At 39.5% G+C, this 18,612-nt stretch overlaps 1 protein-coding gene across 7 annotated transcripts in view; it reads right to left on the bottom strand.

Annotated features, from left to right (window-relative positions):
* Positions 1-18,612, bottom strand: part of RASGEF1B (RasGEF domain family member 1B) — a 597,383-nt gene that overhangs the window by 9,193 nt on the left and 569,578 nt on the right. For all 7 annotated transcript variants that reach the window (XM_019829321.3, XM_045056171.1, XM_023252996.2 and 4 more), the window contains 9 exons: positions 16,757-16,939; positions 14,934-15,056; positions 14,177-14,314; positions 8,040-8,252; positions 7,490-7,564; positions 5,777-5,872; positions 5,551-5,653; positions 4,023-4,102; positions 2,832-2,927 (listed from right to left, as the gene is read on the bottom strand). In XM_019829321.3, the coding sequence (XP_019684880.1) occupies positions 2,832-2,927; positions 4,023-4,102; positions 5,551-5,653; positions 5,777-5,872; positions 7,490-7,564; positions 8,040-8,252; positions 14,177-14,314; positions 14,934-15,056; positions 16,757-16,939 (1,107 nt within the window). The remainder of the gene's footprint in view (positions 1-2,831; positions 2,928-4,022; positions 4,103-5,550; positions 5,654-5,776; positions 5,873-7,489; positions 7,565-8,039; positions 8,253-14,176; positions 14,315-14,933; positions 15,057-16,756; positions 16,940-18,612) is intronic.

The following is an 18,612-nucleotide window of genomic DNA, read 5'->3' as shown; positions in this document are numbered from 1 at the left end:
TGATCATATAAATACATAGAGAGAGCAGAGAGAGAGAGAGAAACAGAGATTTCACATGTAAGAGAGATCATCTGGTATTTGTCTTTGTCTGACTTATTTAACTTAGCTTAATGTCCTTGAGGAGGTTCATCTGTGTTGTCACAAATGGCAAGAGTTCGTTCTTTTTATATGGCTGAATAACATTCTGTTGTGTATATGCACCACAATTTCTTTATCCATTCATCCATCTGTGGCTACTCAAGACTGTTTCCATATCTTAGCTATTTTAAATCATGCTGCAATAAATCTAGGGGTGCATGTATCTTTTCATTTTCTTTGGATAAAGACCCAGAAGTGGAATTGGTGGATTGATCCACTATTAATGGTTTGAATCACTCTTCCAAGAATATAGAAATCTAAGTAATTTCCCTTTACTGTTCTGTTCCTTATGCCCACATGCCAGAAAGAAGTCTCACAGGCTTCTTCAAATTCTAGTTTACTCATTGAGAGTTCTCTTCATACCTGTAGCCCCTACAACAAATCTAACATGATAAAAATCAGGAAAGTTTTAAGGATTTTGGGTTTCCAGGCACTAAGGTGGATGTATGGGTTACCAAGAGGAGAGAGCAAAAGTCTTCAGTTTCTGGGAGGTCTTGCCAATGATGTCTTTAATGGGAGAACTTCTCAAGTAATAATGTTTTCTAATTTCCTTTCAAAATATTCTTTTTTTCACTTTCTAATATATATTTTTAATATATAAATATGTTAATAAATATTAATTAAACATAAAAATTATTTATAAATATATTTATATAATATAATATGTAACGTGTTTATAAATATAAATAAGAAAATATTAATAGAAATATATAAATATATTTTTATATATTTTAAGTAATCTCTGCCCCCAATGTGGGGCTCGAATCCATGACCCCAAGATCAAGAGTCATGCTCTACCAACTGAAAGGTGCCCCCCTTTAAAAATATTCTTAATTCAGAGACTTGGTAAATATACCTCATTATCAGTTTCACACCTAGAAATGAATGCTGTTGGGCAGGAACAAGTTCCCACAAACATAAATGAAATGGTAAAAGGATTTAAAACCATGTAATCATATGAGGAATGGTTAAAAACCTGGAGGCATGAGTACCCACAGGAAAAACAGCTATTTAGAGATCATTTAAGGGCCTCTGTGTGGAAGACAGAGTGGATTTGTACCTTGATATGGTACCTAGAGATGTGCCACTTTGGCCACATAAACTTAAAATCTGAAAGAATAGTAAAGATACTATTACTCTAATCACGTTGCTACGAAGATTTTTAAATTACTTAGGAATAAAGAGAATTTACCCTCACTTCAATTCTCTTGAATAAAAGATGTGTTTTACCCAGAGATGTTTTCATTCACAGCCTTTGAGACCAATTGTGAAAAAGCGATGGAATTTTTTTTAACAGTGGTGATTTCATTTGTTTTGTGAACGAGAGAGTATAACTCATATGCTCACGTATAACTGAGTTTAAAAAAACAACAAAACTGAAGCAGACAGAATTTATTAAATGACGTAAAGGGTAAATACCTTGGACTATTTTCTGGAAAAGGCTATTAGAGTCCCACAAGTATAATCTTTTTGGGGGCTGGACTTCAGAATGTCTTTGGCCAGGACTAGAGCTCCCTGCTTAGAGACAGGATTCTCTAGTCTCTTGGCTCTCCTGGAGGGTTCCACAGAAAGAAACTTGCATCCAACTGGGAGGGTGAATGAGAAGATGCAGACAGCCCCCCACATGTTGACTTTCTGAAGCTCAACCTTAAGAAACTTCTCATTCGTTTTTTTTTTTTTTTTTTCAATCTTGTCACAGGTGTGCTGGGATTTGAGCAAGTAAAGTGTAGAAGCTGGTACACTCTGTCGGGCTAAATAGAGTTCTCTGTGCTTCATCCCCTCTCTGACCTTGTTTCTTTATTTAAAAAAAAAAAAAAATTAACCTGTTCACAGTATCTCTCAAATGTTATCCGAACTGATATTTTGGATTTTGTTGAGAACCAATTTAACATTTTCAGAAGGTGGAGTTTCTTTTTGTGTTTGTCTTTATTTTAGATCGGTGAAGCTGAAGCTTTTTTGTGGAAGTGATTGAGATGCCCTGAAGTGTTTTTTACCCTCATTTAAAAAAATTTGTTGAAGACACAGTTTAACTTAAAAGATGATAGAATCTATGCCAAAAATAACTCTCATCAAACAACTTCATCAGCCCATTTACCATCACCACGGGTTAACTTTGCAGATAACATGATCCCTAAATGTTGAAATGACTTTTCCTTTCCATGTAAGGAAACAGAACACTGACATGGGCAAGACAGGACCCTCAGAATCAAGGGTATGTAGCATTAAATTGTTTAAGGTGAGGGTAGATACAGTAAGGACCATTAATTTCTCAGACATCACCCTTATTCTTTTTCTGCTGCCCGCATATCCAATTAGTAACAGCAGGCCTAATGCTACAGCAAGTAACCTACTTTCTGAAAATAAATGACTTAACCATGGGAGGTAAGCTAATTCTTTTAAGAAAAAAGGTTACATTAAATTAGCTATCTTGTGCAGAGCTAAAATGTCTATTTTCCATGAAGTCAAATTATTCTAATGTTATCAGTCATCTTAACATAGTACTTAATTTATTGCTTGAAAAACAACTAAGACATATTACAAAATGATCATTTAAGTAATGCACCAACAACACAATAATATCCATTTATAATGGATAATAACATGGTACCTTTCTTTAGCACTTTCCTTCTCTATGCATTTCAGTGCAACAACATGGGAACTCTACCATGAATAAAACCCCTTTAAGTACACACCTTCTCTCTGCTGCTGTGAGCAGTTAAAGACCTTTGTGCTGCCCCACGAAGAGCTGTTCGGTAATTGTAGAAATTGCTTGAAGGGTCCATCTGATGCTGTCCACAAAAGAGAGAAGAGTATTAACCATTTACTTCTCATCTGCAGAAAGTTTGCAAGATCCTATTAACTCTACATAAAAAAAAAAATCACACTAGGTGAGGGAACTCATTAAGAATAGGATTTACCCCTCTCGTACACACACACAGGCATGAAACATATCAGAACACAAATGTTTCCTTTCTTGAGGTTTGTCTTATTTAAACAAGCGTATGTCAGCTTCGATCACGTCAAACCTAGAACAAATTCTTTCCAGGTTCACCGTTGAGATTACACTTAAAACTGATAACAAAGAATGAAACCCCAGCATAGGAAACCAATTCCTGGTTTCATCTAAAGGTTAATGGGTCAGTTGATGGTTAGCCATGCATAATGATCCAACACTCTGTAGTGAACTATCCTTTGCATTTGTTAGCAAATCATTCATAAGCAACTGAAGCATACTATCTTATAAGAAGGAGAAGAAATTTATTACACAATATGAATAAAAGCATAATGCAACATATCCAATGATACTTCCCAATTTGGAGGAAAACTTAGGAAAGGACACATTATCTCCAAAGACAGCTGATTCAAAGCACCAACACACCAAGGCAATAATGACATTAATATGACCCAAACACAAATGCCTTCATGTACAATTCTTACTATGTTCAGAATTATATCAGAAGAGCTTTTCCACAGGTTAGCTAAATTTGCTGAAAGGATGGTGAATGAGTATTTCTTTAGCGATGGGAACTTCTCCCCTGGGACACTGTAAATAAATGAAGGTAGTAGGCCCACATTGAAATAGAACTCCCAGTGGTTCAGGATCCAGAGTCCATCCTGGCATACGATGGGATGTAACTGACAGGTCACCATTTCCTCAGTGAGTTCACCCTAAAATGAACACCTCTGTCTAGGAAAGGGGTGGCCTGCAACCTGATTTATTCTCCCCTCTGCCAATTCTAACACCCTTCCATTTCCTGTGTCTATAAGGAGAGATGGGCTTTCTTCTCTGTAGCACTCCCTGATCAAGAGACAAGCTCACACCGAAGAGTTCCACTTTCCGGGTATGAAATGTTACTTCACAGCAAGGCATCAGCTTCACATACCTCGAGAACATCAAACTTCGCAGTCTTCACTTTGGCCCATGTTTTTTTCAGTCGAGAGACTGGGCTCATGTTCATGCCAGCTTTCCATTTAAAATGGGGGAAAGGGGGAGGGAGAAAAAGTTGAAATGGAGAAATAAGTTATTTGAAGTTATCCTCTAAAAAAGTGCTCATTACTAAGTGTAAGTTAACTTTATTTAAAAATCTGCCAGTTTTCCACAGTAGTGATACCATTCCACACTCTCACCTACAATATATGAAAATTCCACTTGTTCCACATTCTCAATATTTGGTTCAACCAGCCCTTTTAATTTCAGTCATTCCAGTGTGTGAAATGGTATTACGCTGCGATTTGAATTTGTATTTCTCCGATGGCTGATGATGCAGAGCACCGTTTCATATACTTATTGAATATTAGTATATCTTCTTTTGTGAAGGGTCCGAGTATCTGCCCCCTCTTTCATTGGGTTATTTGTCTTCTTCTTATTGATTCTTAGGGTCCTTTATAGAGTCTGGATACAAGTTGTTTTTCAGCTATGTGTATTACAAATACTTTCTCCCATGACATGGCTTGTCTTGACATTTTCTTAATGGGATAAGGGGGAAAATTAAGTAATCTTCTATTGCATAGTCTGTGGACTTACAGGTATCTGATTTCTATGATCTATCTATCTGTTCAGCATCATCATGAAGTAAACCAGACAAAAAGCTGAAATTTGGCAAGTATTTTTTAGGGAGAAGACAAGGAAAATTATAACAAAAAGAAAATGGAAAACAGAATTGGTGAGAGGGGCTAGAGGGGGGATTTATCAGGATCAAAGGGATTGAATTAAATTTGGTGGATTCTCTGGCTTCAAATTGACCTTGACCCTAGAGAGTCAGGTAAATATTGAATACCTACAACGTGTAGGATAACCATATAATTTATCCTATCAATTAGGGTATTTTTAAATGAAAGAGTCATTATCAATACTTGTGGCATGACAACCAGTATAAAATGAACGAAATGAATAAACCAATGAAAAGAAACATGGTCACTGGTGTTAAAATCCCCAGGATATAAAGGAGGAGCAAAGTTTGTGTACTAGGGTAATAAGGTGCCGTAAGGTGGTAAGTATTGCATGGGCAGTCAGAAAATGTTTCAGTTTCTCAGGGCCCCCTCCTCTCCAGTCTGACAGAATTGCAAAATTTAGTCTCAGATCAGGCATCTCTATAATGCTTGATACAAAAGCTGCCCAAATATTTTTGTTTAAATCCTTCATTTAGAAAAGTACCTCACTTATGAGCTTTTACAGATAAATGTTCAGATGAGGACAAACTGAATGTATTCCATGAATTCTTATATACTTAAAAAAGAGTATACATACTTATGTGACTTTGGACATTTAAAGCATTCTGAACATTCTAAGACAATTCAGGGTTAAAAAGTAGAATTTTCATTAATAAAACTGTACTATTTGTAAATTTTTAGTAGCCATATTTCATAGGACCTATAAAAATAAAGGACACGTATCTTCCAGAAAACACTCACAGATTATCGCCATCAAGGAGTTGAAGTTGCCAATGTTAAAACACTCCCGAGCTACGTCAATGAAATACTCGATCATTCTTGCTCGGTGCTTTTTCTTTACAGGCTGTACAGAAGTGGGGAAAAAAGGGGGGAGGGGGCAGTTATCCAACATGTAGATCCAACAGACCCAATAAGTATGAAAAAATAATAGAGAGAGCTAGGAGAATGAGAAAACTCGTTTTCTCACCATGCAGATTTCTGTGGCAACCAAGTAGCTGAGGCGATTAAACCATTCCACGTAAGCTTCTAAGTTTCGTGTCTTCTTCTGTTCACTGTAGCAACTCTACAGAGAGAGCAAAGTGAGGCCATGAGTTGGAGACAAAACAAGAGTTTATCAGGCTTTCATCTTTGTCAGATATGGGCCTTTGTTCCAATTTATGGGTTAAGACAGCTTTCTAAAATGAGGGGGTGGGGACACACAGAGAGAAAACCACTAACGTTCTTGACTCCTTTCACAGAAATATCAAAATCTCTTAGTGCAGTCAGGTGACACCTGTAAGATCTAGAAATATACTCTGATGCATTCAAGATGGTGCCCTTCCCTAAGTCACTCTCAGTGGGAACTGTCCTCACAAGCACAAAGGAGGGGTTTGCTTGCATTCTAAAACACTCCTGACTTCTTAATAGGGTGTGAATACCAATTGCTATCAACACAGAAAGAAGAGGCCAAGAGAGCAGGGGACTAGAACATTTTCTCTTAAAATTAACTCTAGGATAAAATATTGGAGCATCATATACTGAGAAACTAAGTATCTTCCAACGTAGGTAAATGGAAGTCTACAGCATCATGGTCTTTAGTAGGGTGAATGACACATTATTCAAAAGCAAAAGGAGTTAAGCTCATCTCGGAGTTCAAGGCCAAGTTTGAACAAGTTAATTACACCCCTCTTTCCTTCCTTCCAAAAGATACAAATAAACAAAAAAGTCTGCTAGCCTTCTACTGCAAAACCTAATCCTCACTTCCTGTACTGAGGGAAGCTGTTCTAAGGCCGGAAAACAGCTGTTGCCCCTAACTCCCAAAGGGGGGATTTCATTAGTGGGTGATACAGTCTTTGCCTAACAACTCGAAATATTTCTGGAGGTCCCTGGGGGAAGAAATTTCCTATGTGTGTACACTGATTTTATATAGTCCATGCTCAGTGTTATTTTCTTTACATGTGAGCTTCACTTAGGCAATAAACTTGTCATGAGGGATTCACCTTATAACAAGAGGCAAACAGTAAAGCCCCTTACTCAGTGGCTGGATGTGCATCCTGTCTTTACTGCCCCTGTTATTGTTGAGTCACGAGCAGAACATTCTCTTGTATTTTCTTTCTGATTTAATCTGCTAAAATCATTATGCTTTTACTTCCTACTTCATCATCACAAATCCTGGATCTACTTGCTTATTAAATTTCCCAATATGGAGGAAGAAAAGGCTAAAGGTTTGTGATACGGTAAAATATGGTAAAGGCACTTGAAGATCTGGCTTAAGAAAAATGGCAATGAATCAGACATGACTAATGAAAAACTTTCTTTTTTTAAGTTTATTTATTTATTTTGAGAGAGAGAGAGAGAGAGAGAGAGAGAGAGAGAGAGAGAGAGGGAGAGCATGCATAAGTGAGAGAGGTGCAGAGAGCTCTAGAGGGAGAGAGAGAGGAGCCCAAGTAGGTTCCATGCTGTCAGTGCAGAGCCCAATGAGGGGCTCAAACTCATGAACTACGAGATCGTGACCTGAGCCGAAATCAAAAGTTGGATGCTTAACCAACTGAGCCACCCAGGTGGCCTGAAAAGAAAAAAAAACCTTCTGATTTTAAAACCTAAGACAAAATAGTTCCAATTCCTGCCTCTTGTACCCACTATTACAGACTAAGAAATTCCATTTCTAATTTCAGGGCTGACCTCTGGGTAGACTGATTACCTTGTCATTATCCAAAGGGTCCTTCTGTACAAACGCCTGAACAAATTCTTCTGGCCCAATATAACTGAGCCTTTCCTGAAACACAAAACCAACGGGTCAACAGTATTAAAGGAAACAAGAAGAAATGTACTGTCAACTCCTTGTGTTGACTTTTGGCACCGCCCCCACTTTTTATGCAGCTTGTAAAATGAGCCTTTAACCCTAAATGTTGTCATCATCTTCAAGATCTGAGCAGAGACAATTTTCTTAGGTCAGTGCTATGCAAGATAGTGAAAGGCTGAGCAGGTTATGGAAAAGTAGAGGGGGAAGATGAGGAAGTTCAATAAACTCTTCAGTCTTACTTAGTATTTATTTTAAAGTGAATTCCCAGAAAGTCAGAAACATTCATCTCAAATGTCTAAGCCACACATATTCCAGCTACTTCACAGATTATTTCCCATTTGGATTATTCTAGCCTCTCCTATGACATTACCGCTGACAAACAACTTGTGTGGTTGCCACAGCAAACCAGATCTGCGGTCGCGAAGGGCAGGGTAGACAACGACCTTACCAGCTCTATGTGAGTCAGCTGCTGGGCCAAGGTGTAAGGGTCACTGCAGACAGTAATGATGTCCCTCTGTATGGACTGTGGTTTGGTCTTGAGAACCGTGAGCCGATCTGTAGATGTGGAGCTGATTTTTGCCAGGACTTCCTCGTACTGGCTGAGTGTGGCAAGTTTGCGGATCAGACACTGGATCATCTGCTGGACATTCTTCCTGTATGTCTGTCAGGGAACAAGCAAAGGATTACATCCCTGTTCTGCACGTCTATTTTCACTGCTGTGCAAACTCAGAGCCTATGTACTTAAGTGTTTTTCCCTGGATGTTGGACAGCCACCAGGCCAGTTACAGGAGGCTTCGGCCTAGCTCTAACAGTTTACGAGAGACACGTAACTAAATCTTTTCAGACCTGTAAGATTTAGTTCTTCTCTCAGGCTGCTCTTGAAAGTACAATTTAGGCGAGGCTATGAAAGCCCCACAGTGATGTCTTAGATTAGCGACTGCATACGACTAAATGCTCTCTGGGCTGGCACAGGAATGTATTGCTTACTTTTGGTTAAAATACATTGATCTCGACTCAGAGCATCCTTTTTCCTAACACTTTTTCTTTACGGTCACCTTCCTGATTTCTGCACTCCTATCATGACCAATCTCATTAGTCTAGGAGCACAGACAGCAACCTGACAGAGAGTACCATTACTTCCCACTCACCCCCCAACCACCTTCTTGACTTCCACGTGTAACATGGATTACTAGGAAGTGGATACTCATTTTTCGTATCTGACCTCCATTTGACTCATGTCCATTTCTTTTGCATTCGTGAGTCAGTGTTAATGTTCACGACCCAAGTCTTCCACGTGGCAGTCCCCCCCCGCCGCCGCCGCTGCCCGCTATTACCCTCAGCCACCTTGTTTGCTACTGCATCATGCTACTGCCACAACACTTAAGAGGCATCGGTTTTTAAAACAATGCACGTCATTGAGAACGTTAGAGAAAAACGTCATTCTCTTGATTTTCAAAACACTCATTAAGTCAAAGAAATAACTTCACAATCTATCCATCCTAAGGTACTATTATCATGACGTAAGTTATGGACTTCTTTTATTCTTCCTTTTCTAGCCCCAAATTGCCAAACAAATGACAAGCATCCTTGAAGGTAAATTACCAGAGAAAGGTACATATGCTAACGCGGTCCTTAACACCTCCGAAGTCGGACAGGGAATTTAGATGTTAGAAAGGCCTATGGTTATCATGCTCCATGCTTAGTCCCTTTTTAAAAGGTACTACAATGTTACTTTCTGAAATTAATTATTTGAAAACTGAATGGCATCTCACCTACAAGTATAAGAGCCATATTATTTTACAAAGGCAATTTGGTTTACCAGAGCAAAAGTTACAAAAACTCAGATGAATAGGTATTTGCATACTTAAGGACAATTACAAATGCATCTGGAAATGATCGACTCTTATTCAGGCAAGGCCAAAAAGCATGCACAGCCTTCTTTTTCTTTTCTTCTTGTCTGGTGTATAGTCCACTCAGTTCCTTAAACTGGTCCACTAGATGACCTTTTTTTTTCTCTCTACATTCACAGGACACCCTAAATCATTAATGAAATCCCTAAGTGTTCAAAAAATTGAACCTTCAAAAAACCTATCTTCCACACAGCATTACGGTTACCAGTTTAGAAGATGCTATCTATTTGGTAATATGCTTGTCACTCGAAGAAAATGCCTTTCTTTGGAATCGGAAGCAGTTCAAGGTTGAATCAAGGGCTATTTTATATCCCTCATGAGAGGTGAAGTAAGTGCAAATGGGTGAAGGTGGCCAAAAGGTACAAACTTCTAGTTATAAAATAAGTAAGTCCTAGGGGTGTTAATTACAGCATGTGACTGTAGTTAATAATACTGTATTGCACATTTGAAAGTTGCTCAGAGGGACACCTGGGTGGCTCAGACGGTTAAGTGTCTGACTTCAGCTCAGGTCATGATCTCACAGTGTGTGAGCTCACACCCCTCATCGGGCTCTGTGCTGACAGCTCAGAGCCTGGATCCTGCTTCAAATTCTGTGTCTCTCTCTTTCTCTGCTCCTCCCCCGTTCACACTCTGTCTCTCTCTCAAAAACAAACATTTTTTAAAAAGTTGCTTAGAGAATGAATCTTAAAGTTCTCATTACAAGGAAAAATAAATTCTGTAACTATGTGTGCTGATGGGTGTCAATTAGACAGAATGTGATCATTTCACAATATACACAAATATCGAATCATGATGTTGTACATCTGAAACTAATGTTATATGTCAATTATACCTCAATAAAAACAATCAATAAAAACAAAACAAAAATATAATAAATCCCTTGTCCTTATTTCCCTTGCTCTTCTACTTTCATAATCATGAGTTACATTAAAAATCTATGAACTCAAAATGGTTTCTTTAGTCCCCTGCCCCAATATCATAATAAATGTTCCCAGTGATTCTGATATGTAGCAAAGATTCAGAATCAATGTTCTACTAGCATATCTGGTGAAAGATTCTTATTTTACACTTTAAAAAGTGTTTTTTTTTTTTTTTATGGGGGGAGAGGTAGAGGGATATATAGTCAAGGATTCAGCTAGTGAGCAAAAAACAGCAAACTGTAAGGGGAAAACATATATGACAGGCTATAGGGTAGAGCTGTGCGTGAGAGAGACAGAGACACGCAGAGAAATAGAGTATGTATGTATGACATCTTTTAAGTTTCCTGCTGCCATTTGATTCCATTCCAAGCTTTGTGTTGTTAAGCATGCTTCCTTACTGAGTCATGACTTGCTAAATATGCACTTATTCTTTTTTATAACTTCAAATGCCAGTGACAGTAATTACCTGGCAAATAAAGATAGAATAAAGACCAGCCCCTTAAGGAAGAGAAAATTGCATTTTACCCACTATAGCCATTTGTCATGTAATTCAATCATTAGCTCCATTTCATGTTTCTTGCAGGCAAGTCCTAATAAACCACTTCATTTTGGGCAAATCCCCAGGGGGAAACATATTAAGCCAAATTATGCAGAAGTGTCCTAGCAGATTCAGCAGAACCCAACAAAATTAGATATAGGGCACACCTGGATTCATTGACTGCCAAAAAAAAATCCCTAAAGTCCCAGGCAAGAAGTAACAAGTCTCAACCCAAGTCCACACTCCTTCCTGGGGAGGGAAATGTTTTTTTTTTTTTTTTTTCCTATTCCAGTAACTGGTTAGTCTGTTCGTTCATCTCTTCATTCATTCATTCATTCAAACACTACTGAATACCTATTAAATGCCAGGCACTGAGCTAGGACAAACCAAGGGGGCACAGCAAGGAGTCAGGAAAAACAAGTCATAAAAAAAAAATGAAGTAATTACTAGTCACAGAGTGTTATGGAGAAAACAGTGGTGAAAGCCAGTAATGAGAGGGGTTGAGGGGGATGGTGGTTGGGGTGGTGAGGGTAGGTCTCTCTGAGGACGGACACTTAAGCACATAACAGATATGTGGCCTCCCAAGCAAAGACCTGAGGAAAGAGCATCTATCACAGAATTTTTGAGCTGACAGGGACATTAACACAGGGCAGTTACCTCCATGATTTATAGAAATGAAGAAGAAGCAAGGAATTTAGGGAACTTGCCAAAGCATACTCACATCAGCCAGCTGCCAAGTGTAGACCTGATTCAGAACACTGGCCTCAAGTAGCCACAGGAACAACAGGTCACTGTAAAACCCAACCTGACCAAGGCAGGTGGCACTGGTCTGCTCAACCCCAGGTTAATCAATTCCTTGGTTTGATTTGGTTTAGCTTCCTGTCTCCTCTTTTCACACTCAAAACCATGGGAAAATCTCAAGGTTTATCATGGATTTGCTATTAACGTAGGAGTGCTGATAAGAAGCCAGGTTAGAAGGCTGTTTGGCCCTTTTTGGTCCCACCCCACCCTTGAGTGCCTTGATCCTGTTTAAAAAAAAAAAAAAAAAAAAGACTGGATCCAATCTGGCCAACACTGATAGAAATGATCTCCCTCACTGACTACCATGACGAGAAAAACAAAAGGCCACTCATCTGGAGTTCTCAGAACACTGACTCCTTATCTGAAGAAGATTTTTAAGGTTTTCCTTTGGAGAGGATCAAGCAACCATTTCTACTTTTTAAAAACGCAGTAGAGGGAAGGTAAGTTGACTGACCTATCAAGTTAAGTACCTAAATACAACTTAGCTAAAATAAAGCACTAACTCAGGACTCAGCCTTCATACAAGAAAAAGTCCTTACGATGCCACTAATCTTTTGAGCATCTTGTCATAAGCTAAGTTTACTGAGCCAGGATTGATTCTGCCTAGCAACCCAACAGATAACCCCACTAATGTAAGATTTACTACAAAACTGCCCAGTGATAGTTAACTTGTTAACTTTTGCCTTTGTGAGTGAAGGACCTACCAATTCATACCTTGCTAGAAGCTGTTACATGCAAACCGGCAAAATGATGGTAACAGTCATAACTTGCAAAACAACTCAGGAAACCACTCGTTCAGCCTTACAGAAATAAATCATGGCTGTCTTGAGCACCAGGGTTCAATATAATGTCATAAGGGAAGGGTAAAAGGGTTAATTCCATTTTCATGAGGGCATAACTGCAGGGAAGCAAGTACAAATTTGTCAACTGCAAATCTTATATAATTTTTTAAGTTGGGGGAAACGGTATTAAAATAGATTCACCCCGAAGTAGAGAGAACCGACAGGGTATCATGTTACGTGATCTTTATAGCATACCACTGAAAGAATGAGTTCTCAAGGAAGGTCATTTGTAATGGAAAAATGCATTTTAAGACAAATGAAGCAAGGCATCTCTGCAACTGCCAAATGCTTTGTCAGTCTTTTCCTAGGCAGAAGTGTGGTGTCTGTGCCTAGGTCACTTGTTCCCAGGAGCTCACTGGCAGCACAGAAACTACAAAGACATCCTTGCCCAACAAGCCTCAACACAAAATATCAGCCCTGCAGGCTTGCTTCAAAGAGGATCACCTCGAATCTTTCACAGCGAGTTAGCTCTTATCAAAGGCTCAATTGAGGGTAGTGATATTTATGAAAGATTATCCAAGAACCTTACTTACTTTCTTTTTCTACCTATCCTAGGTGCTAGCCTTGAATCCGCTTCCAGGCACCAGAAGACTTGTACTTTTTTCTCTTTGTCTTCTCCTCTCCCAAAGAATGACCTTTGCTAATTATACATTAATCCTATAGCCTCAGTTTTCATTGAGGAGCATTTGTTATAAAAACCATATGGAGCCGTTTCCCTGATCTCATTCTCTGCCCCCTATATAAACTCCTCCATAAGAAAGTTTTTAGGGCACCTGGGTGGCTCAGTCGGTTAAGCATCTAACTTCAGCTCAGATCATGATCTCGTGGTCCGTGAGTTCGAGCCCTGCGTCGGGCTATGTGCTGACAGCTCGGAGCCTGGAGCCTGCTTCGGATTCTGTGTCTCCCTCTCTCTCGGCCCCACCCCCGCTCACGCTCTGTCTCTCAAAAATAAATAGGCATTTAAAAAAATAAAGTTTTTAAAACTTCATTTAATTTAATGCCCTGAAAAATTAGTATGCTTTCTCTTTTCTGACAGTGAACACTTCATAACCAACTGTATTTCTCTTTTACTTGAAGTTTACACTCAAATCACAGCAGTCCTGTCCTACTACACTGCTTCTCAACATTAGCCTATTTGTTTTCTTCCTTCCACATTACGAACTATTTCTATTTATGATGTATCAATACACAACTTATTATCTGTTAATATATTCCTAGGTTATTTATTTTATACCTATTTGTGTTTATGTCTAACTTGCTATGTCAAATCTTTTTAGAAGGAAGAAAAGTATACGTAAAACTAAAACACACTTGCAGTGTGAATCCTATGCATGAAGGGACATGAACATACCTCCAAATTAATCACATAAAACTCCAGATGATGTCCCTTTGAAGTGGGATTGTACAATCATCCCCATTTGACACACCAAACAGACCACTGTGCTGTGTCGAAGACGTGCCCAAAGGCAACACAGAAAGGAAGCAGTGGAGAGTCTGATGCATAATTCAGCACCAGCTCCCACCAAGGCTTGGCCTGGAAATTCGAGTGGTTTTGCTAGATACAGGATACCAACCTCCTCGCCACTGGCTATTCGGTGAGCCAGATCTTTTAAGTTTCTCATCATTCTTTCATCCCGAAAATCATAAGGAAACGTTTCCGTCCATTCTGTCAGGAGTTGAAGGATTTTGGGTGCAATTTTTCTTATCTGGTTCTGGGGAGAAAAAGCAAATCTCACTGAGTGATGTCTATCACCATGGACTGCATCAAACACATAATTGCAAACAGCTTCACTGGTAAACTTTTAGTGCAAAGTCTTTAGGGTTAAAGAAGAAGTCTAGTCCCCCTCCCCTAAGTCAATGCCAAGTACCACCAACTTAAGGCAGGATCTAGGGGTCTTCCATGGCATTAGATTTATATTGTGGGGTTTTGTTTGTTTGTTTGACATGAAGGGCATGACAGTTTATCTTAAAAAAAACTGTACCATACTGCTCATAATGACCAGCAAACACATTATGATGGCTTTTCTCCCGGGTATTAACATGGCAGTATTTTTATATACTGAAATGTTTCAATAGGACCAAGAATGGTAGAGAAATAAAGATTTTAGATGAAAATGAACACTAATAATTCTGGCGTCCTACCCTATATTGTGTCCTTTATACCATTCCCAATTCCCTTTGCACAGCCATGATACCATGCATGCCCCTCAGCCTGCGGATAAGGAAACCAACTTCACAAAATCTAAGCCACACAGTTACCAATCCTCATAGAAATAGAAAAGAGAAAGCATACTAATAGAGAAAACTGTAAAGTTCAAAATATATCATTACCTTATCGCTATTAGGATCACTTAGTCTCTGGTGTTCAACACATAAGTGGCAAACCTTGGCCATTAACTCGTATGGATGCATAAATAACCGAGAACTGAGTAGGAAGGTAAATATGTATGTTCTCTGTGGCAAGAGAGAAAAAAAAAATCATCACGGTTACATTCTCCGCGAAACTAGTATCTTTCCCATATATGATACATCTTAATCCATTAAATTCTCTGGGTCAAAGTTAATATACTACCGTTTCAAAAGTAATGCTTAGCAGTAAAACACCTGACGATGGATTTTTCCTTTGCCTTCTGATGTATCTCTTCCCTTCAACCACACCAAAAAACCCAGAAGTACAAGGTAAGTTTATCTACCAAAATTATTCAAAGCACATTTTCATGTCCAGCCTCTGGAGTCAGTATACCAGGACACCTAACTCATTTTAGTAAAGAGGAATGAACTTCAGCGCAGAGAAAGAGATCTAACTTAAATATACCACCCATACAGAATCTTGTTCTGGGTCCAAATGTTATGGTAACTCAATGGAAACCAAAAAAAAAAAACCCACCAACCCACATCAGCTCAAGAACTCTCCAGTGCCTCCAGGGTGGCACAATGTAGTGTTTGTATGCTTGTGCCAGAACATTCAAAGATGGGCTTGCAAGTGATCTATTTCCTTGCCCAAAAGCTAAGCAATTTGATAAAACACAATATCACACTATATACTTTTCTTTAACTACATTGTCTCCCAAGAAGCCAGTAATGAAGTAGAGCTTATTTATTACAATAGTTTCAGCCTCCCAGTGAAAAGAAAAATTCCACGTTTTTGTTTTTTTTCTTTTTTTTTACCCCCCTTAGGCGCCTTTAGTAGCTCATAAACACACGACTGAACAACGGATTCCTTTTACTTTTGATTACAAGTTTTCCCTGTGTGGCAACATATTTCAAAATGCTATGTAACAAGTCACACACAGAGAGAGAACCCAAGAGGGAACACTATGGTGAATTACAGTGGCAAGCACCAACTATCCTTCACACACCAAGGTCATTATTATATTTGTAAAAACATGAATCTAGTGTCTAGATATTTTCATGCAATCTTTATCAACAACCAGCTGTTGTTGAGTAACAGGGGCAGCTGTAGCACAAGGAAGGGGGAGGGGGAGCAGGAACACCGCTTGCCCAGAAACAGAAAATCTAGGTTTGACTGCGGATAGGGGTTGAGGCTGTGTGTGGATTACTCAACGTTCTGAATTTCGGTGTTCTCCTCCCTGGCCTCCTGGAATTGCTGTAAAGGCTGAGAAAATGTAAATGGATTCCTGAGATAGAAAGTGTTATCTATATAAATGTTGGCTATCAAAGTAAAATATTAGCAATCTATAAAGAATTGCATCTTGAATATAACTCTTGTTCTCCTTTCTATGAAGGTTTTCCGCCTATGAACTTCACTTTTCTCAGCATAGCGATGGGCCTGGAAACCAAAAAGGCATTACATATTCTGGGAGTATCCAACATCCTCTAGCATGTCTATGCAAGGACCAAGGTATATGCATGGATTAAAGCTACAGATAGATACTTCATTTACATGGTATCTGACTGTCTACAGTGTGGTACCAACCCTGAATAGAAACCAAACTGCAGACAATAATCAAAACCTGGATCATACCCAGGCTCACTTTGATCTCAAAATACTCAATAATCAATATGCAGTTTCTTATTCGAAAAATTCTCGGCAACCCAGATATAATTCAGTAGTATCTAGGGTCCCTGCCTGCTACAGTGTATTTTTTCTGAAGAATACCAAGGATGTGTTTCACAGTAACAGCGATACCTACATCCGGATAGTAATCCACATTAGGTACTAAGTGCTGGATGAGTGCTTCCAGAGACCCAGAAAGGAGGTTGTTGTCGTGGTAATACAACCCTCCGCAGCTGTCATCTGCAGACTGATAGAGGTTTCGGTTGTAACCACTGCTGTCAAACATTGCTGAAAAGGGAGGAGTCTGAGGCATGCTTTCCTAAAATGAATAAAAAAAAAAAAAAAGGAGAAAACATAGTGTGAGTCATTTGCAGTCCAAAAGAAAAGTAGGCTTTCATAGTAACGAGGGAATAAATACTTTTAAAAATAGGTTAGGTTCTGATCCAATATCAGAATCCATCAAGAAAGCAAACTGCTCTTAGAGTAACACATGTATGCATACTTTTGAGTACCCATGTCATTCAGTCAAATGCCATAAAATGCTTAGATCAAAGGACCCAGTTTGGACTGAAGAGTCAAATCTCTGGCTGCCGCGTTTAGATATCCCTCCTTCACAGGAAGAGAACTGGGCTTCCAGTTGCTTTATCTGACTGAGTCAGGTGTCATCCAGAGGCAGAAACAAACAAACCTTCCCAGCTGGTTAGGAAGAATTACATAGCAAGTAAGAACTATCAGACTAACGGTGGTCATAGTAGGCGACAACCAAAACAGAAGTTGGACAAATGGAATTGTAAGAGAGGCCTAGAATTAAAGCACACCGTGTGTGTGTGTGTGTGTTTGCACGTGTGCACGTGAAGTGCATGTGTGTTTGCACGTGTGCACGTGAAGTGCATGTGTGTTTCCAAACGTACGTATCAAGAGTTAATGCTGACTCCAGCTCCCTTGGAAGAGCTGATGCTGTTGACTTTTGCCCCTTTGTGTCAAATTCTTTCGGGGTGGGGGCTCTGTAAAACCTCGGTTCTCAGTAAACACGTGGGCTGAGAGGCACCTGATTTGGGGAACAAGAAGCCCCATGATGGTCCTCTCCATTTGTGTGCTTTGCAGCTCACAAAGCCCTTGTTTGGAGGGTGCTCAGTAGAGGCCAGAAGCTATTAAGTTATTACTTGGATTCCTAGGGACAGAGCTCCCGACCCTGAGAATAGACTCTTGGTTTCTGACAGCACGTCTGGACAATGGAGGCATTCAGGAGCTGCCAGACTGAGAGTTGCAGAAGGCAAACAATGAAGGAAGGCTTTGGACTGATGGGGACAGGGTGTGTGGAGGCTGCAGGAGGACACAACCTGGGCTAATCCTTCTTTTCAAGATGCCAAAAGATATTTGCATCCGAATGGGGGAGGGGAGTGGAGGCCTGCCTGAGAAGGCACATCCTTTGCTCCCAGCGCATCTATTCCAGCTCCAGCAGCTAACGGGGATCACCGCATCATAACACGTGCACGTGCCTTGGCAGGAGTGGTCAGGGGTTGGGTGTTAGGGAAAAACAAAACAAAACAAAACACATCTACTGTAAGGACAACCTGGAAGGTGAAAACAGCATTTAGGGAAGGAAGTATCAAGAAAAAGAAATAGAAAACCAGCTTCAGCATTTTGTACTCTATCCCATCCACAAACCAGTGCCGAGGGAGAATGCAAAAAGCAAAAGCCACGAACAGGAAGAAGCTGATTACTGAGAATCACGCTGGGAGAGGGGTCACGACCTGCACCATCACTGCCACGCCTCTGGCTGAGGCAGGACATACTCGTAACAGCCACAGGATCAGGAACAGTAAAACAAATACTCCGTATGTAGTTGGTAAGACCTCGCACATATAAATAATTATTAAATAACTCAATGTTAACATTTTATAAGACAGTGGACAAAGTGTGTTTCTGTCCTCTTCAAATTGCTAGTTTTCTATTAGTACGATTCATGTGCGATATAATCTTTGCAAATGA

Source organism: Felis catus, chromosome B1 (genome assembly GCF_018350175.1).
Source record: "Felis catus isolate Fca126 chromosome B1, F.catus_Fca126_mat1.0, whole genome shotgun sequence".
Taxonomy (NCBI): Eukaryota; Metazoa; Chordata; class Mammalia; order Carnivora; family Felidae; genus Felis; species Felis catus.
The sequence above is the reverse complement of the archived record's forward strand: the minus strand, read 5'-3'. Positions and strand labels throughout refer to the sequence as shown.